Source organism: Astatotilapia calliptera, chromosome 8 (assembly GCF_964374335.1).
Source record: "Astatotilapia calliptera chromosome 8, fAstCal68.1, whole genome shotgun sequence".
Taxonomy (NCBI): domain Eukaryota; kingdom Metazoa; phylum Chordata; class Actinopteri; order Cichliformes; family Cichlidae; genus Astatotilapia; species Astatotilapia calliptera.
The window spans coordinates 848214-873969 of NC_137429.1; the positions used below are offsets into that span (position 1 = coordinate 848214).

The following is a 25756-nucleotide window of genomic DNA, read 5'->3' on the forward strand; positions in this document are numbered from 1 at the left end:
AGTCAGCATGCCAACTGCACGCTCCCTCAAAAGCTGCAACATCTGCAGCACTGTGCTGTGTGATCAAACTGCGTACTTCAGAGTGGCTTTTTATTATGGGCAGTCTAAGGCACACCTGTGAGGAGGGATGGATTATCCTGACAACAACTTCTCACTAACACAGATTTAGACAGATTTAAGAACAATATTTCAGATTCATGGGTCTTTTGTGTATGTAGAAAATTTTTCAGATGTTTGAGTTGAGCTCATTGAAGGAAACTGTTTCCAGGGCCTACTCCGTGGATCGGCTTCCTCCGAGGCGTGGACGTCTATCAGCAGAGAATGTACCTTCACCTATCAGCAGAGAATGTCCCTTAGTCTGTAACACAGTCAAATATATTCTCAAGTAATATTCAAGCATGCCATTCAGCGTGTTAATACGAGCTCGGGAGCAGCTTGGGAGAACAAGAAAACAGAGACTGCTTCAGGTTGTCTTCCCAAAGTGACTCAACTTTATTCACAAGTACAACAGTTTATATAGAGGGTAAAATTCATGAGACAGCAGATTATCAGTTTAAACCAGTACAGACCAAGATAAGGCAGCGTCTTCCTGCCCTTGGGTGAAGAAGCACCCTTTGTGTAGTTTATTAGTTCAGCTACAATTGTGATTATCTCAGCGACATATTTTCAAGGCACAAAACGAAGAGTTCTTACATTAGTGAAATCTGAAACAAACCATTTGGCCTTCAACAGGCGTCTAAAAGATTAAGAAACTAATGTAGCTGAGGGAGTGATCTCTGTGGTATTTCAACCTTGTACCAGCCTGTGATTCTCACACATCAATTCTTGGGTCAAAGAGAAAAATAACTAAAACAAAGGGGCCTTATTGAATGACAGAGTTTTCCTGCATAATGTCACTATAAAACAATATCCAGTAAATGCTACCATGGTACTAAAATACCTAACACTCATGAAAAATGGGAGCAAAATCCAAAGTGTTGAGTTTATATTTTTGTTCAGTGTATGTGTAACTGTACCTGTGAGTAAACATGATTTACTTTCTTTGGAACAGTTTAAAATAATGTCACAAATATTTGTTGTTTAGAAGAACTGTTACATTTTAATTTTGTGTTGTAAAAAGAAATGAATGACAGTTTCCAAATCACACCTGGAAAGAAAAGGCTTAACCTTCGACAGACGTCTGAGGTGATAGGATGAAGATTTCACCACCCCATATACGTGGCCTTAGTGCAGTGTCGATTTTTACCCCAAGATTAGTAATCGAGTTCTTCAGGTGAGGGGTCAGAGCAGCAAAGTCAACATCTGAGGTACCAGGGGAACAATTGGGACGGAATAAAATTGCCTCTTTTTCACGTTCATTAAAATGTAAAAAATTTAGGGCGATCCATGACTTAACTTCGCTAAGACAATCAAGCTGGAGTCCAATCGGGGAGCTATCAGAGTGACTGAAAGGTAGATGAAGCTGGCAATCGTCAGCATATAGATGAAATGAAACTTTTTGTTTTCTTAAGATCGCACTCAGTGGCAGGAGATGAAACAGTAATGGCGTAATAATAGATCCCTGCGGTACACCCCATGGCAGAGGGGCCACAGAGGATGAAGCCGAACCCAACTCAACACAGAAGCTCCTGTTAGAGAGACATGATTTTATCCATGAAAGTGCCAAGCTGGAAATTCCTACACAATGCTGTAGTCGAGAGATCAGCAGGTCATGATCCACTGTGTCAAATGCAGCAGTCATGTCCAACAAAACAAGCACTGCATGTTTACCAGTCGCTAACAAAATGACATTCATAACCTTTATGAGAGCTGTCTCCGTGCTGTGAAACGGCTCAAACCGGACTGAAGAGCTTCTGGAGTTTGAAAAACATTTAGATAGTCCATCAGCTGGGTGTGAACAATCTTTTCCAGGATCTTACTCAGAAAAGAAAGCTTAGAGATGGGTCTACAGTTTGTCATAATTGAAGGGATGCGGGGAACTGCATGCTTAAACTCACTCAGTACTTGACCTGACAAGAGGCTGGTACTGATTAAGTTCAGAGCATGTGGTCCAACGGGAGGAAACACCTCTTTAAGAAAACATGGAGGAATGTCGTTGTTTGGAGAGCCACATGGTTTAGCATTTGACTCGAGCTTCTCTAGCTCAGGTAGAGCAACAGTTTGGAAAGAAATAAGCAAACTTGAACAAGGAACATGCACAGCTGGATCCACAGAAGATAATGTAGAAGGTCTTGAACTGGGTCGTCTGCTATGTTCATGTCATGTTTCCAGGTTCTTCTATGTATGCCAGGTCTCCATGTTCAGCTTCATAGCCAGATTGTGACACATTGACTCCAGAGCAGAGCTGAGTTTTCTGGATGAGACCCTTGCCCAAAAGCTGGGGGTCCCACTGGTTCCCCTCACCCAACTGCTGCTGCTCTGAATGGCACATGACTCAACAACATCACACATTGCACTCAGGAGATCCACCTCACTCTGCTGAGTAACTATGTTGAAAAGATCAGTTTATTTCTGTTTAAGGCGCCTGGTGCTCCCCTGGTGCTGGAGTATCTGTGGCTCACGCAGCATAACACTGAGGGCAGGGTTTCTAGCTGGAGTGGAGCCATGAGCATTGTGTATATTCATCGCATTAATACTAGAGTGCAATTATGAGAAGTCATGGGTAATAGATTTATTATTGATAATAGATATTAAATTAATCTGGAAACTTAATATTTGCATTTTTGCCCCTGAAGAAGGTGGAGCTGTAGTTTGTTACTGTGACCACTAGAGGGCAGCAAGGAATGACACAGGAGACAACAAGAGACGTTCACTTCTCATTTATTATCAGCATGCATCTGATAATGATTCATATCAGGTATCAGAGCTTCATCAAACACACTCACAGTCTTTTTTTTTTCTAAATGACATCAGAAACAGCAGTATGCGACATTACGTGATGGCAGAGCTTCAGTTCATCCTTTGTCATTTTTTTTTTAATAAATAGGACAGGGGGAATGAATGAGAGAGAGAGGGGGAGAGAAAGAAAGAAAACCAAAGGGGAGAAGAGACGGTGAGAAGGGGGGGGAAGAGAGAGAAAAAAAAAACTCCTGGGTCACCTGTATGGAGAAAAAAAAACAAACAAAAAAAACAAACAGAGGAGACAGCAAACAACAAAGAGCAACATAATAATAGAGAAAACGAAGCACCATCACAATAAACTAGCTAGTCATAGATATCAATATTTACTAAATAATAAACGATATTGTGCAGCACGCAAGATAGACAGCGCACAGTGTGCTTTGAGGCAGCAGCCAAGAAAGCTTTAGTCCGCGTCTGTGAATACCCATGTGTGCATACCTGTGTGGATCAGCATGCTTGCATTCCAAAGGTTTCTCCATGTAATGATCTGCTAGGGAGTGTGGGGGGGCCACAGCCCTGTCCTCCAGGGTGTGAAGCAGGTATGGAGGAGATCAAAACTCCAGACATCCAGAGGCCCCCAGAACACAAGAGACCATGGAAGACCAACAGAGGGGCAGCTGCGCCACTGTTCCAGTAAGAGCTGAGGAGAGTCCCAGATGAGGGCTCACTCAGCAGCCGCGGAGCAGAAGTCAGGGGGAGTTGCAGTGACGCGCCCGTGAGCTCCGCCGGCCCCCAGCTGCGCCTGAGTGACCGAGCCCCAGGCCGAGAGGCCGGGGGCACCCCACCTCCAAAGGGGCCCGAGCGAGCCCCAGGCCCCAGGCCCCGACAAGCGGCCGCCAAGGAGTGAGCCGGTGTGTACCCGGACGCCCACCCCCAGACACAAAGAACCACCAACACACCGACACCTGAGGGAGTCCGCCACCGGCAGGGGAAGTGGTGGTGGGGGGAGATAGGCCTCCAAACCTTGGAGGGCCTGAGATGTCCCCAGAGAGGTGGCGTCTGACACCCAACCTGACATATAGACACAGACATACAGGCACACACAGACACAAACATCCATTCCCACCCTCATGCTCTCATATGCACTCACTCCACACTCAACCAACGTGGAGACAGACATAAAGAGACGCTGTACACACGATCACACTCCCCAAGCGTACTCTACAAACCGGGTCTAGGTACATTACTGCTGGTTTATGTTTTAGTAGAGCAGTGATGTCAGGTCAGTTCTTTACCTGCTGTCACTGCAGTGAAATCAGACATTTTATTTTGAAAGGTTACTGGTGGATCCTGGCAACCATCTACAATCTGTTATAAGGCCTCCATTGGAAAATTGTGTATTTGATACTGGAATATGATACCAACATGTAATATGAAGATAACACGGAGTATTTCAGTGACCAAGTAGCATTGGGGTAAAAGTTATTGAACAGTGTTGGAGCAAAGTGAGAAAATTGTGATGGATTCAAATATTCCAGAAGCTCAAATGACTTCATCAAAACATGTTTCAGTCACATTTAATCAACACTAAATGCTCAAGTTTATTGAATATGAATCACTTGTGTTAATTTAACTCAACTGTTTAAGGTCCTGCCAACACAGAACATCTGTGTGCAACCAATGTCCACTGTTGAATGAAGTAAATCCAACATGCACACAGTATGTCATGTATGGATAAACAGGTTACACTGTTAAACTGTGAAAACACACATTAAAAATCTGCAACAGTCTCACGTTTTACTGTAACTGCTTCATATTGTGTGCTGCTGTAGTACAGTTTGAACAGCCTTCATATAGATTTATTTGGTTTAAGTTTCATACAAAACACACAAAATGTTAATGCATCAAATGAACAAAGTACAAATTTGAAAAGTCGTGTGTAAAAGATTTATAGTTATATATTTAATAAATGCCTCTGTGTTTGTTCTGCGGATTTACTGCACAGGACGGATCTTCATGCTGATGGTCTTCAGGGAGTAGTCATGACCTTTCCACTGGTACCAGTCCACACCAACAGCATAGATAGTATCATCAGCCCCCCAACGATAAACCCCGTTAGGGTTTGCATTGTGACAGGTGTTGTACCAGAACGCCCCCAGATATGTTTTTGCACAGTTCCCTGACCAGCTGTCCTGGTCTTTGTCAAATGTGGAGAACTTCTGTCCGTTGTGAGTACTCAGGGCATCTCCTGCAGAAACACAGATGAATGAGCCCAACATTACCACTAATCCCAGTCAGACTGGTTAGCAGGTGTACTGGGAGTGTTCTCAGTGGACCACAACCCAGACTGGACTCAAAGCAAGTTCAGCTCCCTGCTGATCCTGTATGTCTCCGCACCACCTGATCTGTGGTGGGATACAGCTCCAACCTTTTTATCTGTTTCCATGGAAACAGTCAGCAGAGCCCTCGGTGAGCGACTCCTGTTTGCACAGCACGAAGGTCACATGATGCTGTGATGACATCATCAGTAAATGGAACAGCTGGAACATCTCTGGAACTAAACTTGTTGGAGGTTTCAAACTAAGCTTAAACGAGGAACCAGATGTAAGACCTGACACTTATTCATCTTTCAGAGTCAGAGCAGAATACTTCCCCACCTGCCCCTCCGTTAATGAATCCGGACACGTGCAGTCTGTATCCATCGGACTCTGGATTGATGGAGAACGAGGAGTAACGGGCAAACGCCACGTTTCCACTGAAGTCCTCCATGTCGACCAGCAGCTCGTACCTTTTCCTCAGAGTGAGGTGGAAGAGACTCTCGAGGCCTATAAACAACCAGAAACATGCACAAGTCTCTGATATGTGAAGCTTCTCTGGTTCAACATGTGTCCACAAAGTCACATCAGAGTTTCAGCTTTGCACTTTGCTCACCGAGCCAGTACTCTCTGGCAGGGTTACCGAAGCCCATCTTGTATTGACTCCAGGGTCTGTAGAAGTTCACCGAGCCGTCCGTCCTCCTCTGGAACACCTGGGGACGAGAAGGTGGGTAACCAGCTGGACATACACGGCATTCAAGATTAGTCAGAACCACAGACAGGTACCACTAACGCCCTGCGACTTTAGTTTGGACATCGTGCAGACAGCTGGGCTGATTCCTTGTAGCCTCCAACAGTGAGTATCTGGAAGCCTGCAGCAGTGCAGCCAGACGCCTGTTTGCAGGTTTTCCCCACACCGCTGCTCCTCTCTGCTTATTACAGAGAAACTCTGGTTTTCTCTCAGATGACAGCAAACCGTACATTCACAGTCTTTTACACACTTTAACTGTTTCTACAGCAATGTATCCTTTCTCCACACACGACCACCTCATGTTCTCCACCGTCAGGTCATCATGAGCTTGTTGTGCTCAACACCAGGGTCAGTGCTGTTCCTGTTACTGAGCTGGTCACCGCCCATCCTGCTCCTGCACCACCTGACCTCCTCGTTCCTCAGGAGGAGACATTCAGGGAGACTGCTGTTCACATCAGTTGCCTCAGCTTGTCCTAGTAGGAGTTCCACCTCATTCACCTGCTACCGTAATCATCTGCCTTCCTGTGTACGACCACTGTGATCACCAAAGATGTGGGCTTCACAGGTAATTGGGAAACTTTCTGGAGGAAACCTGGTCTTGTTAGGAGAGACAGTTATGCAGACTGCACGTGTCCATCAAAACAGTGGTTTGCTGCATGTTTATTTTAACTTTGCTTTTTATTTCATTTGAGGGAGACCTTCAACTCAGGGTGTCTTTTTACAGAGTTCAGAATGTTTTCTTTGCATAAATAAAATTTCACCAGCAACTTTGAGTGTTAAAGGTTGCCAACCCCTGCCTTAGGGATGTCATTAGAAGACATAGCATACATTTACACTGCTATGCAGATGACACCCAGCTCTATCTGTCCATGAAGCCAGATAACACACACCAATGAGTTAAACTGCAGGAATGTCTTAAAGACATAAAGACCTGGATGGCCGCTAACTTTCTGCTTCTTCATTCAGATCAAACTGAGGTTATTGTACTCGGCCCTGAAAAGCTTAGAAATATGGTATCTAAGCAGATTCTTACTCTGGATGGCATTACCTTGGCCTCCAGTAACGCTGTGAGGAACCTTGGAGTCATTTTCATTTCATTTTAAGTCATTCCTGTTAAAAGGAAGTTTTTCCTTCCCACTGTCGCCAAAGTGCTGCTCATAGGGGGTCAAATGATTGTTGGGTTTCTCTCTGTATGTATTATTGTACATACAGAGAGTCTACCTTACAATACAAAGCACATTGAAGCGACTGTTGTTGTGATTTGGTTCATAAATAAAACTGAATTTTACACACAAAATGAAAATAAGCTGGGAGTTCAAATACTCACAGTCCAGCGTCCATTTAGTGAGTCCATGTCACAGTACACCTACACACACACACACACACACACACATTAGTGAAACATCTCAGTGTGTAATACTGATATCAGTTTGATTAGAAGTATCAGCAGGAACTGGTTGTAACTGGTCACAGTTTAACCTCCTACTGAGTGCTCAGCTCAGACTTTATAAATAAATTAGTATCATTAAACTGTAAAAGTATTTTATTAAAAACTATTTCATTTACATTTCACAGAATATTAAAATATTATTTTAAATACACTGAACAAAAATATAAACACAACTTTTGTTTTGTTTTTGCCCCCATTTTTCATGAACTCAAACTCAAACAATTTTTCTACAGGGTGGGCCATCTATATGGATACAGCGTAATAACATGGGAATTACGTATTGGGGCACAAAGACATACTCTTCTTTCTTATTCTCATTTAAAATGTCGAGCTTTTAATAAATAATTATCTGAATCTTACACCCAAAGTTTTAATCTGATGTATAGAAGTCCATCACTGCATATAGTAACTATTAAGTCTAATATACCCTAGTAAGCTGTAGTACTTTTTCCTTTGGGAAGGTACCATCTGTGCCGTCTAGTGATGTGTCGATCACGAACGAAACGTCTCTTAGAGCCGGGTCTTTGACGTGAACGATGAGCAGAGGGGGGAGGGGCGATAATTACACTCAGTAGCACAGGAACAGAGCGGGAGGGAGAGAGAGAGCAGGGACAGCATCGTCACATTAGAAAGGTATAGTAATCATCCACAACTATTTTCAGCTGCAGATGATAAAGGATTCAGAAAGTTTATTCATGCAGGTCCATATGACAGAGAATCTTCTTTTTGTTTTATATTATAATTTATATTTCATTGTGTTGTTGTTTGCTGTGTTTTGTGTTGTTTCACTTTAAATTTGTTTAAAAGGAAAAAGCTGAAAATTTAAATGGTTAAAAGTTGAAATGTGAATAATTGGTTTTTGTATTATATGATTTATTTATTACATTTTATGTTGAGAGAATAAATAAAAGTACATTTACGGTGGCCTCTACAGACAAAGCACGTACAAAACACAACAGAAGTGCTCCAGGATGCTAGGGGGCAGTGTTGAGCTTTTGTTACCTCGGGGCTACACAAGCCAGCAAGTACCATCGACCGGATTTGGTGTGTGGTAGTAACAGGTAAATGAACATATTTTTTAAATTATTTGAATATATATGAGTGCTTTTGTATAAATACATAAACAATACACACATGCTTTCAATTGTGTTTGTTTTTAAACTTGAGTTTGAACTTGTACAAAACGCAGCAAGATATTTTAAAAAAAACAATTTTATTGATTAAAAAACACTATATCGGATTCATATCAGTATCGGACATAAAAAAGTGGTATCGTGCCATCTCTAGTCCAAACATCTTTAGCTGCTTTAGTGTGACTCTAGGCTAACCTTGACTTGTTAAAGTTAAGCTCTTATTTGTTAAATCCAGTTTCACAGACAGAGTTAAATCTGCGTCACTCTTTGGGACTCCACAGAGTCAATGAGTCTTTATTCTTGTCACCCTTAATTGTTGGATGTTTTTCATTTTATTCCTGTTTTGTAGCCCTTTGAAGAGAAAACTGTTGTGTTGGCTGTCTTACATTTTCTGTTGTTCCGGGACAGGAAGTAAGTGTGTTGTTAGTTCTGGCTGTAAAACAAACCTCGTCAGGATTAGGATTTTATTAGGATTTTGTGCCATGCCGATACAACTAAACTGGAATTAATTAATGTGTAGTTTTAAAGTGATAAAGTGCTCTCACAGCAGAGCAGACTTTTAAATATTTAAGAACTAATATGACAAAGTGAAACGTGGTAATGTTGTATTACTGCAGTATTATGGGATTATTATACAAACTAAAGCTAGTGTTTAATTCTGGGTGGTTTATCATTATTATATTAATTATGGAATAAAAGTAGAAGTTTGATTATCAGAACCGTATTTGGCCATATTATTAGGCACATGTGAATGTGCTTTGTTTCATATAAAAAACAAGATTTCATGTACATTTAAACTAAAACAAGTATATTTTACTCTATTGTCTCACTAGAACGTAGTTTAATTATGAAAATTCCCATATTTTGACAAGCTGGTGAATTTGTGGTGTGGCTGTAGCTCAGGAGGTGCAGCAGGTCAGTTCCAGTGAGCTCCAGTTTACCTGGACAGCAGACGTGGCTCCGATGGGATAGATGGTGTACACGCCGCTGGGTCGGCTGCTGTCTTCGTTGTAGATGTCGCTGCAGTCCAGCGGGAGCACGAGAGGAGCACAGCTGCTCAGCAGAGGCAACAGGAGGAGGACTGACAGCAGCTGGAACAGACATTCGCATGTTATTCCAGCATCATGTAGAGCTGCTGCATTTCTGACTGTCACTCAGCAGCAGTGCAAACTCAACCTCAGAGCCAACGTTCTCCGATTTTATGAAAACATGGTGAAGATCAACAATTTAAAGAAAAGAATAAAAAAAGAAGATTTTGATTTTTAATCTAATCAAATATCAAATTACTGGTGAATGTTTCAGATGTTTGAAGTTCTGAGCTCACCTTCATCGTCATCGTTCTGCTGAAACGATCTGATGAAAAACCTCAAGTCTGGGCTTTTTATGTGGAAAGATTAATAATTAACTGATCCGCTCTGTGTGGTTCAATCTGGGTAAGATGACTGTATGTGATTTATAACCCTTATTAGCTCTGACATGGTCCTTGAGGACTTTGACTTATTGTCAAACTTGAGCTTTGAGTTAGATTAATTATTCTGGCACATTAGCACAGCCTCTGGATATCCACTGTCCTTCAGATCAGCCAAAACCCTGTCAGTATGTCGGACAGAAGCAAGAAACATGGGAATAAATTATCAGAATGATTGATCACACACGCAGAGCTTTACAATCTGTAAACACGTTCTAGACCAGAAGATAATGTTTGTGTTTTTCTTCTATCGGTCCAACAAAAACACGTTTGTACTTCCTTGAGCGCTGCTATAAAACTACAACAATCAGCCATAAAGTCAGAATTAGTACTGAGTTACTGACACAAACAGCTCAGACCAGAGTCTTTAAAGAGGGAGTGTGTGGACACTGCAGGTTATTATAGCAGCACAAACACTGACTCATTGGTTGGTTGGTTGGTTGATTGATTGGTTGATTGGTTGATTGGTTGGTTGGTTGGTTGGTTGATTGATTGATTGATTGATTGATTGATTGATTGATTGATTGATTGATTGATTGATTGGTTGGTTGGTTGGTTGGTAGTCATTAATGTATTGTGAATGTGTAACACCAGACTCTTTCCTAAAGCTGAAGCTGTTGTGGTTTGCAGTAACTGGGATTAAAGTGAAAAACACAAATAAACACATGAAGGTCTGAGTGGAAAGTAAACCACTGAAAAACAGAAAAACAGCACCCAGAACACGTGTGCTGTCAGGCGCAGGCCTTACTTTCAGTTTCACACTACGTTATCTGTAATGTTTTGTACTGTGTGATAACTGTAAGGGAACAGATCAGTGCATGACTGCAGACCACGTGGGGCTGATGGTCCAGCCTCTGGCCCAGAAACAAACTTCCTGACACGTGCAGTTTGTAGAATCTGGGCCACCCGCGGTGAGTGTTATCATCCCGCCAAAGCGCTGTTATCAGGTGAAGTCATTCCTGGTAATGTTTGTAGGAAACACCTTCATGTACTTTCTGGAAGTCCACGTGTTGTATCGGCAGTCGTGAACAGGAAGCACATCAGAGACAGAGACCGTTTGCTTTAAGCCAAAGCAGCCGGACGACAGCAAGACTCCAGAGGAAGGAGTCATGGATGAATTAAAGCTTTGGGAAGAAACGCAGGAAATAAAAAGGCACTGCAGCAGTTTGAAGCTTGCACACACAAAATCAAGCAAAATGTCAGGGACACAGTAAGGCTGGACAATCAGGACAACAAACTGAAGACAAAAGCACAGAAACTTCAAGAAGCAGAACTGCAGACTGAGTCAGCACAGGGAGAACTGGCAGATTCATGTTTATTATAAAGCACCAAATGACAACAACAGTCACCTGGAGGGGCGTTATAGTGCAAGATAAACTCTACAGGAGAAAACCCAACAATCACACGACCCCCAGAGCTGACCAGGGTGGGGCAGCCATCTGTGAAGGCGAGGGGAGGAGGGCAGAAGGAGGCAGGTCAAAGGAATACATACGCCCCTTCCATTAGTACCTACTAGAATCGATTCGGCACGGTTTGCCACAGTTTTCAGTTTCCCATTAGGTCACAGTATCTGCTACTATTTTAGTACCTGCTCGGCCGGGTTCCAAGTGATCCGAGCAGGCACCAAAATGTGATGTCGTCCGACTGCATGCCACCGATTGGCTGGTCAGTGGCGTCACTCGATGAGTTGTGAGAGCTTCTCATTCAGGAAAATGAAAACTGCCATTTTTGGAACCCGACAACAAAGGAAATAACTCTAAAAACAAAACTGTGGTCCCTGAGTGAGACGAAAAGCCACAGACTGAGCAGCAGGTACATCATCGCCTCAACGTCCACCTTTGTTGTTGTCGTGTTGCATACTAATGATGTCACTGGATTCTCTGAGTCGAGCAGAGTAGGTACTAATGGACACGGGGCTATAATGATGCACGGCTGTGGATCCATCCACAGAAGAGGGGCCTGAAAACTGAAGGCTCTGCCTCCCATTCTACTTCTAAATACTCTAGGAACAACAAGTAGGCCTGCAGAGCGAGAGCCAAGTGCTCTAATAGGGTGATACGGTACTACAAGGTCATTAAGATAAGATGGGGCCTGATTATTTAAGACCTTGTATGTGAGGAGCAGGATTTTACAGCTGAGCTCTTCCTTCATGTGTCTGAGAAGCTGACGTCGGTTGTAATGGCAGTGACTGGCCAGCAGAGGGCGCCATGCGACAGACCTGTGGTGGACCAGCTGCTTCCTCAGCTCTTTAATGAAGAGTCAGGATGAATAATAAGAACTTGGATACAAAGCACAGATATTTTACGACATTTTTCTCTTGACTGTTTTCACGGCTTTGGCCTGTAATTCGTCGTGCAGTTCTACCGTCAGGGCGTTTGGTGGGTGGAGTCATGCACCAGGTTTTACAATATCAGGCTACTGACAGCTGCACAGTCTCAATAATACAAACTTTAATCTTCAATACAATTTTAGTTGAGAACGTTGGACACTGATGATTGTCTCTGACCCCAGTTGCTCTGTTTATTATTATACAACACAAAGTAAAGTGAAATTTTATTTACTTTATTGTTCAGTTTATTATGTGATTCTGATCAAACGTGTCAACTTGTTCGTATTCTCAGTTTAAAAACACAGCAGCACTCGTTTTTCTTTCACTCAATAAAAAAGCAAAGATGGTAAATGGTCTGTATTTATACAGCGCTTTACTCGTCCCTAAGGACCCAAAGTGCTTTACACATCCACACATTCACACACTGGTGATGGCAGCTACATCGTAGCCACAGCCACCCTGGGGCGCACTGACAGAGGCGAGGCTGCCGGACACTGGCGCCACCGGGCCCTCTGACCACCACCAGTAGGCAACAGGTCAAGTGTCTCGCCCAAGGACACAACGACCGAGACTGTCCAAGCCGGGACTCGAACCGGCAACCTTCCAATTACAAGGAGAACTCCCAACTCTTGAACCACGATCGCCCCATGACAAAGACAGGGAAGCAGAAAAAAGCTGTGGTAAATGGTGCCGATCCTCTGCCCCTTCCTCACCGTTCCTGAGGTTCGGTCCGGCCTCACGTAGAACAGCTTGAAACAAAGACCTGCAGGACGCAAACGCAACGCCTCGATCAGTGAATCAGTACCAGGATCAGTAACTCTGTTAGTGCTGGCTGCGCGTGATGACCCACCCTGTCCTGACAGGTTGATGCCCTCGTTGATGGCTGCCTTACTGGGGTCGGTGTAGACGGTCAGTTTCCCGTTAAGAGTCACGTCAAACGGAGCGTAGACAGCGGCGCCGTCGCTGCACTTGATGTCCAGCCCTTGGTGGAGTCTGGTCCCCCTGTAACCAGCAGACATCCAGCTGTGAGCAGCTGTGCCACATCGTCCACACCAGCCTTACAACAAAAACGTGATCTCTGAGTACCGTCCGGCTCCGTACTGTCCCTGTCCCCATCTGTCCGACGTCCTCCGGCTGTTGCTCGGGTTACTGCTGCACAGCTGACCGAACTTAACGCCGTCACACACCCACAAAACAGCTGGACACACACAGATTTAGACTTTTATGGACACAGCCTTGGGTTTTCAGTTAGGAGAAAATAAATAACCAGAATTATTGCATATTTATTCAGACCAAATATTTTCATATAAGTTAAAACACTAAAAGATGGTCTTTAAGTAGTTAAACTCAGTTTAGGACAAAAGTCTTCAGATTTTCTCTTTTATTCTAAAGTTTAACATTAATTAAGATTTTTAAGTTAAATAATTTGTAACGGTTCATATCATTACGTTACTAAATGTAATCATTTTATTCCCTTATTATTCAAATGCAAAGTTAAAAAAATAAACTCAGATCTTCAAACAATTACAGATAAAAGTTTATGACATTTCTGAATAATCCCAAAACCTCGAGGAAAGTTTGATGTTTGCATTGTGGGGACCTGACGAGTCTCCCTGTCCTCAGTGAGTCCTTAAGAGCAGGTCCCCGTAACACCACAAAGGTAAGTTTATGTTTGTAACGATGAAAATAGTTTTTAAACTTTTTTTTAAGGTAGTTTATAAAAGAGACTGGAAATACCCTTCCGAATATGATCAGGGATGGACTGCAAAGTGCTGAGTGGACAGTAGTAAAAACCTAACGACATGGGACCTGTAAAGAGGTGGAGGGGAGCTCCCCTAGGCCGAGCAGATCTGCGGGTTTCACTGTGCCATTATGTTATTGTTAGTGCGTAGTATCTTTGTTTGTTTGTTTGTTTTCTTTTTTTTTGTTTGTTTGTTTGTGTGTATTGCTAAATTAAAGTACCTTTTTATAAAAGAGCTTATGAGGTTCTCAGTGGCAGAATATAATCTGCAATAAGACGTTATTTTTTAGCAAAGCCAAAGGAAAATAAGAAGGTACAATCTGCACAGAAATGAACATTTGTGAGATATAGAATGAATTTTGATTTTACAAACTTTTCCCTTCCTATTTTTTTCTGTCTCCATATCAAAGCTGAATGATACAGGGCTGGCGGTCCATAAAGATGACTGAGGCTCAAATTTTGTATCTCTATATGTAATCATGGGAAAAGAGGGATTTGTGTTTGGTCTAAACACACCATGAGAGTGAAGCGATGATCATGAGTTGTTTGTTCTAATCTAAAGATTGTTTTTAACAGGTTTATCATCAGTGCAGAGCAGAAAACTCACCCAGTAAAACTACGACGTGTCTCATCTTCAGGTCTTCAGATTTGATTCAGATCCTGAGTTTCTGCTGCTTTTCTCTGTTTTCATAGTCTGAATTGTGGAAACACCAGGAAACAACCACAATCAAATTATTTCACAGGAAAAACATCTTCTTCCTTCTGTGAAGCTGTAAAATCATAATCTGTATTGTCTGAACAAAGTTCAAAGGTCAGAGCTGCCAGTAAGACATTAAAGTCGTGTAAAGTGTGCGGGTGGATGTGCTGCAGGAGGACATGGAGGACAGTTTGGTGCTCGTTACTCAGACTAGACTGAGAACAGTTAACCCTCGAGATAAAACCTTGGCCGTGTAAAGCTACTGTGAGCAGGTACATGCTAGCTGGCTCACTCTCCTGTCACGCATCATTAGTTACTTACCTTTGCTTGTTACAGTCACCTGGTTAACGTGAACTTTAAGGTAAACCAGCCAATTAACCCCTCCATCCATCCAGGTGTGATTTTATTAGCAACAGCATTCATGGCCGCTGCAGGGTAGCATCGCCGCGCTGGGTGAACCTGCCACAGACACGAATCATCACATTGTGATGAATCAGCTGATCTCAGACCAGCGGACTTTTGTTCATCCTTCTCAGGATTCCCTTCATTTTATCAGTGGAGTCACAAAAGAAACCGGATCAGGACAAAACCACGGTCATGTCTGGAGACACCGGAGACACCGGGAACGTTTGCAGTGGTGGGACGAACCTGTCCTTAAACCCTTTGACCTTTAACCTCACTCAAACAGGATGCAGCAGCTTTTGGACACACACATTTATACACAACTAACAGTCAAAGGGCTCAAACTGCTCCAATAATATGTCTGCATACACGACACTGCACAACCCCGCAGCCCACGCGTTGTTAATCAGTCACTGAAATGTGGTTGTGCACGGTCCAAACAGCACGACAAAGTAAAAGGATAGCGATGATGGCTCTGGCTCTTTCACAGCAGGAGGCCTGACACTGTTAACATTAACTGAGGAGGAGCCACACGACCAGCAGTAAGGCGTCCAAAGGGCCGAGTTGCTGCAGTCGTAATCAGACACAGCCGGCACGTGTCTGTGGAAATGTCACGTTTTGAACTTGGCCCAGTTTTTCTAACTCGTGTTTATCCTTCAGCCTTATCGTGCGCTGACTGAATCACTGATCTAAACCTGGAAAGCCGGATCACAACACCCCGGCTCACATCCTCCAGCGAAGGTGGAGGCCGGTCCTCTTTATTTCTTTACAGCTCTGACTGAGAAACAGAAAGAGCAGCAGACACTGACGTTATCCAGGAAAACACGTTCCTATTGTGCGTACACAGTTTGCAGTAAAGTGCAGTCACACGTGTACAAATGCACACGGATCCAGATGTGGGCTGTCTTTGCAGTTTGCACACATCCAATCCAACTTTATTTATAAAATCGAAGCTAAAGTTCTTTCCAGTAAAACACAGTAACATACACCTCTGTGGAGTGCGCAGGTGCAGAAGGCCTGCCAGGTACGTAGGAGCTCGGCCATTCGAATCTTTAAAAGCAAACATAACATTTTTAGATGAACTCTAAGATAAACAAGCAACAAGTGTTTGTCCCTGTCAGCAGGCGAGCAGCAGCATCCTGGGCCATCTGTAAGCGTCACAGTGAGGCCTGATCACACCGACATAACCTGCATCATTACCTGCATCAGCTGTGTCAACTTTCACTCCAAGCTTGGTGACGCTGGTCTGATGGTGCACACATGGCTCATGCACCAGGTGTTTCACAGGTGATCACACTCAGCGTGCTAATTGGTGGAGGGCTCCACCTGCTGGCCATCTTTCTCGGAGTGATAACACTAAACGCACCAGAACATTTGCTGTTGTCTGAAATGTTATTTGTGTGGAAACCAGTGAATTAATGAACTTTGTACATTTGATTATCACGACACATTCAGTTTCTCATCAAACACATTTCGGTCCTTCTGTCTCAGATCTGCCGGTTTTTGAAGAGTTATATTATTTATAATAAATATTTATATTAAATTTATATTAAATATAAAAGCCTTTAAATTTGTTTGATCTTATTTATCATGAAAAAAGAAAGAATCTGAAATTTGAGACAGACAGAAATATCGGAGGACTTTAAAAAACCACACAGAGTCCAGCAGGCCATTGTTTTCATTTCAATGTGTTTAGTCACAAAAATGGTGAAAATACTGGTTTTATTCAACCTTCATGCTCTATTAAAGAACACCGCAGACGGTCGTGTCTGTCTCAGATCTCTACATATTCCTTTAAAGTTTGGACGTGGTCCCAGTCTTTGTTCTGGTCCCAGTCTTTGTTCTGGTCCTGGTCCCAGTCTTTGTTCTGGTCCCAGTCTTTGTTCTGGTCCTGGTGTATAGCACACCCCTCGGGTGTGACACACACTGGTTGCTGTGGAACACACTGTGGTCTCTCTGGTCTGTCTGACTGGAAATGCTTGTTTGCGTCACCCGACACCTGAGACATCCTCCCTTCAGTCAGCCCCACCCACCCCTGGCCCTGGGGGGAGGTAGGGTGTGGAGAACTAAGCGCTCCCTTCGCAGCAGTACTCTTTGCTGACTCTGCCCTCATCAGGTCCGGGCTGGGGGCCTCAGCGTTCACACAGTGTGGTTAATGATTGAGGGGGGGTGGGGGTGGGGGGGTGTCACTCATTGACCGCAGGAACTTTTAGACCCACAGACAGAATTAGGGTGGCGGGACTTCACTGTCACTCCACTGTCACTCCACTGGGACTCTACTGGGTTCGACTCAGAGGAAGTTGAAGGAGACTTTTAATCTGCTGGAGACAATCTGAGCGTCTTCCTTTCCTTCTTCTGTCCTTCTGCCACCCAGCTTCACCTGGCCGATCTCCACCCCTCATTGGGGGAGGGCTGAGTGCCCCTGGATACCTGATCACCTGCGGTCCAAGCCACACTTTTACCTTTGTTTTGCTGTTGTGAAGCAGCTGACCAGCTTCAGGTTTGCACCAGAAGCTCCAGGGTCAGCCACCGTGGTGAAGCTGCAGCGATGGCTGCTGGAAAGCAGCGGGACAGCCGGGGGACGCCGCCGGATGGCGGGTGGGGGTGGGTGATTGTTGGATGCTGCTTCATGGTGACGGTGTGCACACGTGCAGTGACCAGGTAACGCACACACGCACATCCATATACTGGTCTTTATAGCTGTGTGAGGACCCTTACAGTCTTGGTGCACAGAGTGAGGGATCGTGGACGTCCACACCAACACTGCACACAGCCGTGTTAGTGTAGCTACAGATGATGGTGTCTGTTAGACTGGCTGTTATATCAGAGTTTACTGATTTGTGCAAACATAAAAGAGACGGGCAAGAATCGCTTCTGTTGTTTTGCATTTTGAGGTCACTTTGGGTTCATTATGGCCCTGATACACCTTTAAAGAGGCACCTGAGCGTGTATGTGGACATGTTTAAAGAGATCAAAACATTTTCAGAGACAAAATCTTCAGTGAAAGAAGAATCAAAGACATGCAGACAACATTCCTGTGACATGACTCAGTAACGAGGACTTCAGGCCAATTAGAGCGATTGCCAAACAGCCTTTAACCATTCAACAGAAGACTGTCCAGAGATCTGCCCTAAAATTAAAACCAGTCTTCTCACTGTGACACAGCAGCATGTTTCTCTTTGTTACACACGCAACAAAAAAGGAACATTGTGTACTACTTTTAAAAAAACCTGCTGGAGAAACATCTGCCAATTACTGAGGTTAATTATAGGGATGGGTCCCGGTATCATGGCACCGGTTCTGACATAAACGGTAGTAACCAGACCGAAAAGCAGCGCACATTTATTTTTTTTCCTGAGCTGTGATACACTTTGGATTCTAGCCAATCATTTTACGTTTCCGAGGATAGTAGGCGGGTCCAGGCACGTACGTTCTTTTAGAGCAGAGCTACAGATTAAAAATGCCCAAGGCAAAGTCTGGCTGTACTCCACAGCAAAATATGCAAACTCAGCAGCAACAAGTGCTTTAAGCTGATACTGTGATACTGTCAAAGGAGGTAACACCGCGAATCTGATGAAACACCTGGCGACGCATAGAGTTTTTTTTAAAAGCCGAGAAATGCGCCGTATTTGATAGCTTGCTGCGAGACCTCACACCGTGCGCATCTACTGCGGGTGTGGTGCCTGTTATCAGACCCGGAGTTAGCAACATCCCCCAAAAACCCGAAGAATAGAGTCCTGGCCCCTAGCCCTGCCAGTGTAGCAGAAATGATGAGGATGATGATGCAGCAGCAGCCGTTCTTCTCTGCGTGAGGAGCTTAATGTTGTTCGTGTGTAATTTACATTGAGTAGGCTAACCATGTTATTACATTAATGCATGTAAGGTGAACTAGCAAACATCATCATAGCTACATGCGGCTGTCTTCTTGTTTGATGGCAGATGCTCCCTTCACCCTGGACAAAAAGGCTAAAATGACCAAAGAAAAAGTGGAAAACACTTAAACATGAGAGGTTTAGGACAAAGTTTGTGTTTTTTCCATTGTTTAAGCACTGCTTCCAGCCAAGAGTGATACCATATATGCCCCATAGCTGCAGAAAAGGCTAACATTGTTATCTTTTTACAAAAAAACAGCTGAACATGAGAGGTTTTTGGACAAAGTTTGTGTTCTCCATTCTTTAAGCACCGGTTCGAGCACCGTTTGAGCACCGGCACCGTTTCAAAAGTACCGGTTTGATACTGGTATCGGATAAAACCTAAACGATACCCATCCCTAATTAATTAGTGACGTGGCTGCGTGTGAAAAAGCGTCTGAGGCCTGAAGCTGGGTGGCGTGAAGTAGGGGTTGGCGATATAAACAATATATGATAGAAACGATATAAATTTGGCCAACGACAGAGATTTTGACTATATCGTGATAGCGCATGTTGATGATGTCATCAAGCTGCGCCTGTTTTAGTCGAAAGCGTCGCAGCGGCTAAAACCATTATCATCTGCAAATTATGGCGGGCGACAGTCACAGCAAAGAGATGAAGCACTTTTGAAATATGGGGAAAGCCAAAAACTGCGCTTCCGTAACATTGATTCATTAATGTTGAATTCTCTCGCAGCTGCTTTGTTCCCATGTTGTTGCCGTATATCAATAACTAACCTCGTATTGTGGATGAATGATCTCAGTTGTTCTCCTGACTGAACTTTGGCCCGTGAAGTTTGGCCCACTGCTGTTTAGTTTTCTGTCTTCATTTATGTTGGAAGTGACAGCAGAGCTGTACGTTTTAATTAGCTTCAGAAATCTCTCAGTCAGAACATGCTATGTCATGTTTAGGTGGAAACTAGCGAGCTAACTTCCTGCTAACTTCTAACTCCATTAAATTTAATAAATTCTGTTTTCATGGATGTTAAACTTAATTGTTACACCTGGTAAAGCAGCAACGCTGATGATTTAATTAAAGATGAAAGAATTTAGACTGTTTTTAACTCTCAGTGTTCGTTTGACTTTGGGACGTGAAGCTGACGGAGTTTTGGACCCAGATTACTCCGTGAAGCTCCTCCCTACGGCAGCCGTAATGCTCTGACAATCCATCAAAACATTTTTAACAGATTTCTGCAGCCAAAATGGGTTCGAGATCAGTAAGCACAACCAGAAGTCATACATAAGGCACACTCTCGATTTTTGAGAACATTAAAGGATTTTAAGTGTGGAAAACACGTTATACAGAAGAAAAGAATATATCGCGATATATATATATATCGTTACCACACGTGCTTCAAATTATACCGCGATATGGATTTTAGGTCATATCGCCCAGCCCTAGCGTGAAGCTGGGTGGAGTTCAGCACTTAGCCAGAGGATGTGTGGGCCAGAGTTCAACCGCCTCTCAGAATCACTGATTCACAATTCTGCACAGAAGTGAGAGCGCACAGAGAGCTGCTGCAGGTTTGTGGATGGTGTTTGTTGCTGGTACTTAGCATCCAAAGTTTTAAAGAGTATGAGCCTCAAACATGCCTGACGAGGTCTACAGAATTCATCCCTCTGCACAAAAAGATGCGACTTCTGCTCCGCCTCATTCACCATCACATCCACACCATCAGTCTGAACGCCCTGCATTAGGAGCATGCTCAGTAGAAGTAACTTATAATTATATTGGGCACCTGTGGCTTGTTTGTTAGAGTGGGTCATCGGTGGGACATCTCGTTTGAATGAAGTGTGTGAAAACAGACTGAGTAAAAAAGCACTATAAGTACCATCACACCAGCTAGTGCTACGTGTTTATGATGAAGTATTACACTCTGCAGGTCGGGGAATAATAACAGGAAAAACACCTCACAGGTATTTTCAGCACATACAGGGGTGTGTCTACAGGGGGGCATGGGGTGTGCACTATTTTACACTGTAGTTCCTCGTTATTCTGCAGATTAAGATTATTAATAAAATATTTAAGAATATGTTATGTAAGCATGCATGTAAGCATGTTTACCGCAGGCCTGCAGAGCACCAGTCAGACCAGGCAGAAACCAGAACACACAGATTCAAAAACACACCGTTTCTCAGCACGTGACACTGATCTGAGAGCAGTCAACATCTAATTATGTGTGTGCGTGTAGCTGGTCTCACTGGGAGATGGGGCTGTGTGTCGGGGTGAACTGGTTTTAATGGGTGGGGGAGGCTGAGCTGGCATTGGCTCCACAGTGCGTGCAGGCTTCTTGTTTCAGGTTCAGTTAATCTTAGTACTCAGATTACTTTTTCCTCGTAAGGAGTAAGCTGCGTGACCGGTTTTCCCTCTGAGATCGTCTCCGAACAGCCTCGCCGGTGTTTGCTCACCTTCTACCCTCAGAACGTCGTTCCAAGCTAAAAGCAGAGCTCTCCAGCAGGAGAGCGTCTTTGTATGTGAAAGACACGTGCAGCTCAAAGACTCTGGAGCTCTGCTGCTCGCTCTGCGCTCGGGGGATTTACAGCCCCACACCCCCTACACCAAACACCTGCACCGCTGCACCACCAGCCGCATCTGTGATGTTGTCGTTAAAGACTCCGCCCCCTGAGGTAGGCAGAGCGGTTGACATTTCAGAAACGCCCTGACACTGCTGTCAGCCAAAGGAAACCTGCTTCCATCCAGTAATTAGTGACACTCAGCTGTGCTTCCCGGGTGGACGCGTCTGACGGAGGAGTCCTCGGTGCCCGCAGTGACCGGATCGTCTATGCTATTCCTTTCTTCCAAACAGGAAGTTTACCGGAGGCGCCGGGTCCGCCCTGCTGCGGCCTGGCCCCCGGGGCTGAATGGGTTAAACACAGAGACACGCGGCCTCCTCCTGTGACCTTTGACCCACATTTCCTGCTCCGACCGGAGACCAGCGCGACTGCTGCTGCAGCTGGAAAACTTCTCAGAAACATAAGATAAGATAAGATAAGATAAGATAAGATAAGATAACCTTTATTAGTCCCACACGTGGGAAATTTGTTTTGTCACAGCAGGAAGTGGACAGTGCAAAAGTTATGAGGCAAAAATTAGAATACAATAAGAATAAATACAGTACACAGCTGTACAGAATAGAATAAAATAAAATACTATATACAGTAGAATAAAATAGAATAAAAATATACAATAAGATAAAAATAGAATACGAATGCTATATACAACTGAGTAAAAATACAACGATGCCAGAAAAGATTATTGCACTTAGTATTATTGCACATGTGTGGATGTGTGTGTTTGTTCAGTTAAAGTCTTTGTTGTGGAACATGAACATGTGTTCAAAGCTCCGCCTCCCCTCCATCAGCTCGCTGTGAAAGAGTGTGTTTGTGCGTCTGTGCGTGTGTTATGTCCTCACAGTGAGGCGAGAGAGCAGGCCCGTCCCCCATGTCTCTCACTGCAGTTATACAACGACACATTAATCCTGAAGTTATGTGTGACTGGCACACGTTACATAACACACACACACGCCTGCCCTGACTATGCTTTGTTTACAGGAAGTGCCGCCTTAAACCCTCCCTACTTCCTGTTCTGACTCTAATCAGCATTAGGGAGAATGCACGTTGAAGACTTAACTTTACGTCCATCTTTATGTACAGTCTGTTTTGGGGGGAGAACTACAATTCCCAAGATGCATTTAGGCAAGAAACATCCAATCAGTGAGCTACAAATCTTTGTGTGCAGCGCTTTGACTGCCTGTCTGTGAAAAGCGCTTAATAAATAAACTTACTTACTTACAAAGTCAGCTGACTGCAAAAGATGAAGAAATTCTATTTAAATCTGAGCAGCAGCAAAGAATGATGGGTACTGTAGTGCACTGAAACTTTTTTCAGGGACAGTCATGGTGTGTCTTTGCAGCCGAGCGTCAAAGGTGGGGTCAGTGTTAACCCTCTCTTGTGTCTGCAGGTGTGTCTCCATCTTCTTCGTGGAGTTCCAGGCTCACTTCGGGGCCGACTACGCCGCCACCGCCTGGATCCACAGCCTGCTGGACTGCAGCACCATGCTGTGTGGTGAGTACCGCCAATCAGACATCACAGAGTGGTTCTTGTGGTCACGTGAGGCTGAGCGTGTCTGTATGTGCAGCTCCCGTCGGCAGCCTGGTGGGGAGCCGCTGCTCCGGCCGGGCGGCGGTGGTGGCGGGGGGCCTTCTGGCCTCCTGCGGCCTCCTGCTCAGCTCCTTCGCCACCAGCCTGGAGATGCTTTACTTCAGCGCCGGGATCCTGACAGGTCAGACTCAGACATGTCCTCCCCATCTTACAGCGGCGTGCTCTTTATCATGCTGACACGTAAAATCTGTCCGCAGGTCTGGGCTTCGCCCTCTGCTACACCCCCGCCATCGCCCTGGTGGGCTGTTACTTCCAGCGGAGGAAGGCGCTGGCGTACGGTGTCGCCATGTCGGGCAGCGGGATCGGGACCTTCGTGCTGGCTCCGGTGGTGCAGATGCTCATCGAGTTGTACTCGTGGAGGGGGGCACTGCTCGTCCTCAGCGCCTTCGTTGCAAACCTGTGCGTCTGTGGAGCGCTGCTCCGACCAATAGCACTGCAGGAGGAGCAGTGTGGTAGGTGTTCTCATCAATCACATGTTCCCTCAGCGGGCCAATCAGAATCAGACTCACCTGTGCGTTCTGGTGCAGGTGACATCTCACAGCAGGACGTGGAGAAACCTCCCAAAGACTCTGTGGACCTCCTAGCTCCGCCTCCTCCACCTGAAAGCTCCGCCCCCAGGCTGAGGAGGATGTGGCGCCTCCTGTCCTGTGGGGAGTACCGCTTCCTGCTGCTGCCTGACTTTCTGGGTCTGGCCGTGTCCTTCCTGTTTCTGGCCAGCGGCTGCAGCCTCCCCTTCGTTTACCTGGTGCCCTACGCCCTGAGTGCTGGCATCAGCCACCAGCACGCCGCCTTCCTCATGTCCATCCTGGGGGTCATCGACATCGTGGGGAACATCACCTTCGGTTGGCTGACGGACAGAAGGTAAGGCGAGTGTGCGCGAGGACGAACACTGACGCTGGCCTGTTCCACACGTTACAGCCTCGTTCCAGAGGGGAACATTCGACACCCACAGCGAGCGCGAGCACGTTTATTAGCCTTCCTGTGACTCTCGGGGCTCAGCGCAGGTGCTTCCTGCTTCCACTGCTCTGGACCTCAGACTAGGGTGAAGGTTCATCCTCCACCAGGTCATTGTCCTGGTGGAGGATGAACTCCGTCCACACGTGACGCTTAAAGACCTGAGGCTGTACCTGCTGCCAAAGGTGCTTCAACTAGGTGCTTTGGGGTTCCTGTAGCTCAGGAGGTAGAGCAGGTCACCGATCAGAAGGTCGGTGGTTCGATCCCTGGCATGCCAAGTATTCTTGGGCAAGATACTGACCCCAGGTTGCTCTCGGAGTGTGGATGTAGTTGGAAAGTGCTTGTGTGAATGGCAGTGATTGGGTGACTGAGCGCTCCGAGTACTCCGCGTGAGTAGAAAAGTGTTAAATGAGAATCAGTCCATTTACCTGACCCAAGCTGCGAGTCGTCTCCTCCATGTTCGATTTTACTTCATCTTTGATACGTTTGCGAGAATTCAAAGCACACGTCCGGCGTGTCGCTCTGTGTTTAGGATTTTGACCTTTATTGGTGCTGCTCGGCGCCTTCGAGCTCGTGCAGGCGTGACTTCAGCATCACAGCGAGCGTCACGATGTTTGCAGGTGATAGCGATGGAGACGCCCACTCGACTTTGCAGCAGAACGCTTTCTTTTTAAAGGGACAGTTCACACAAACATGGCTGACATTCGAGTGCTGATGCCGTCGGGCGTCCTGTTTGTCTCTCAGGTGTTTGAAGCCGCACCGCCTGGCCTGTTACGTCTTCTCGGTGGGGATGGAGGGTCTCTGCTGCCTCTTCACGCCATTACTTTGTTCGTTCCCGCTCCTCGTGCCCTTTGCCGTGCTCTACGGCTACTTCGACGGCGCCTACGTGGCTCTGATCCCAGTGGTGACGTCTGATGTGGTCGGAACTACGTATCTGTCCTCAGCTCTGGGCGTTGTCTACTTCCTCCACGCCATACCTTACCTGGTCAGCCCGCCCATTGGAGGTGAGGGAAACAGCTCCACCCTCCTGCTTCATCCATCTTTAAAAGAGAAAAAACTTTAAATCCACCTAAATTTTAAATATGTGTTTAAAGACCGTGCGTCTAATTGTAGTAAAAGTATTCTGATTCTGATTCTGATTGTCCTCACAAACGTCATTGGATATTTGAAATCTGATGACATCACTCTGACATCGCCTGCTGATGATGTCACACCTGAAACTCTTCTTCTCTTTCTGCAGGCTGGCTGGTTGATGTTACAGGAAGTTACACAGCCACTTTCCTCCTCAGCGGCGCCGCTCTGCTGGCCAGCGCGGTCATTCTTTCCGCCGTCACTGGAATTCGCCATTGCCGCCATCGATCAGATTCGGTGCTGCTGCAATCTTCTGAAAACTGTCATCAGGGAACCCGAGCCCCTCCACCTCAGCCTGTCTGACCAATCAGGTGGTTTCGTCACCTTCAACAGGAAGGTGTTACCTCACAGCCCTCAGGCTGCGTTCGCTCTGCAGGTCTTGATGCTCAATTCAGATTTTTTGATCAAATCTGATTGTTTTGTCTGCTCGTTCACACTACAAATAAAATGCGACAGCAAACTAGAGATGGCAC

The 25756-nt window shown here is 45.1% G+C and overlaps 3 protein-coding genes across 3 annotated transcripts; 1 reads left to right on the forward strand and 2 right to left on the reverse strand.

Annotated features, from left to right (window-relative positions):
- Positions 1 to 4402: 4402 nt before the first annotated feature.
- LOC113027851 (microfibril-associated glycoprotein 4-like) lies at positions 4403 to 9843 on the reverse strand. The gene is made up of 6 exons (XM_026177678.2): positions 9815 to 9843; positions 9432 to 9581; positions 7235 to 7273; positions 5773 to 5869; positions 5499 to 5666; positions 4403 to 5089 (listed from the first exon to the last, which is right to left on the reverse strand). Exons 1-6 carry the CDS (start codon positions 9824 to 9826, stop codon positions 4836 to 4838), a joined length of 720 nt encoding a protein of 239 aa, XP_026033463.2. The 5' UTR covers positions 9827 to 9843; the 3' UTR covers positions 4403 to 4835.
- A 2661-nt stretch (positions 9844 to 12504) lies between these two features.
- On the reverse strand, positions 12505 to 13501 carry LOC113028342 (leukocyte cell-derived chemotaxin-2-like; the record flags this gene model as incomplete). The annotated part of the gene is made up of 3 exons (XM_026178539.2): positions 12505 to 13050; positions 13138 to 13289; positions 13374 to 13501. Coding segments are annotated over 3 exons (606 nt in total), but the record flags the coding sequence as incomplete, so codon positions are not given.
- Positions 13502 to 17205: 3704 nt separating this feature from the next.
- On the forward strand, positions 17206 to 25738 carry slc16a12b (solute carrier family 16 member 12b). Its single transcript, XM_026177758.2, has 7 exons — positions 17206 to 17788; positions 22999 to 23102; positions 23176 to 23319; positions 23396 to 23650; positions 23726 to 24059; positions 24897 to 25156; positions 25393 to 25738. Exons 1-7 carry the CDS (start codon positions 17676 to 17678, stop codon positions 25584 to 25586), a joined length of 1404 nt encoding a protein of 467 aa, XP_026033543.2. The 5' UTR covers positions 17206 to 17675; the 3' UTR covers positions 25587 to 25738.
- The last annotated feature ends 18 nt before the right edge of the window (positions 25739 to 25756 follow it).

Bases quoted from the DNA above. Each gene is read 5' to 3' on its own strand.
- slc16a12b (XM_026177758.2), top strand. From the start codon at position 17,676: ATGGCTGCTGGAAAGCAGCGGGACAGCCGGGGGACGCCGCCGGATGGC. The intron at 23,651-23,725 runs GTAGGTGTTCTC...GTTCTGGTGCAG, and splicing joins ACTGCAGGAGGAGCAGTGTG to GTGACATCTCACAGCAGGAC. The intron at 24,060-24,896 runs GTAAGGCGAGTG...TTTGTCTCTCAG, and splicing joins GGTTGGCTGACGGACAGAAG to GTGTTTGAAGCCGCACCGCC.
- LOC113027851 (XM_026177678.2), bottom strand. The intron at 5,870-7,234 runs GTGAGTATTTGA...TCTCGTCCCCAG, and splicing joins CACTAAATGGACGCTGGACT to GTGTTCCAGAGGAGGACGGA. The intron at 5,667-5,772 runs GTGAGCAAAGTG...GGTTGTTTATAG, and splicing joins TGCCAGAGAGTACTGGCTCG to GCCTCGAGAGTCTCTTCCAC.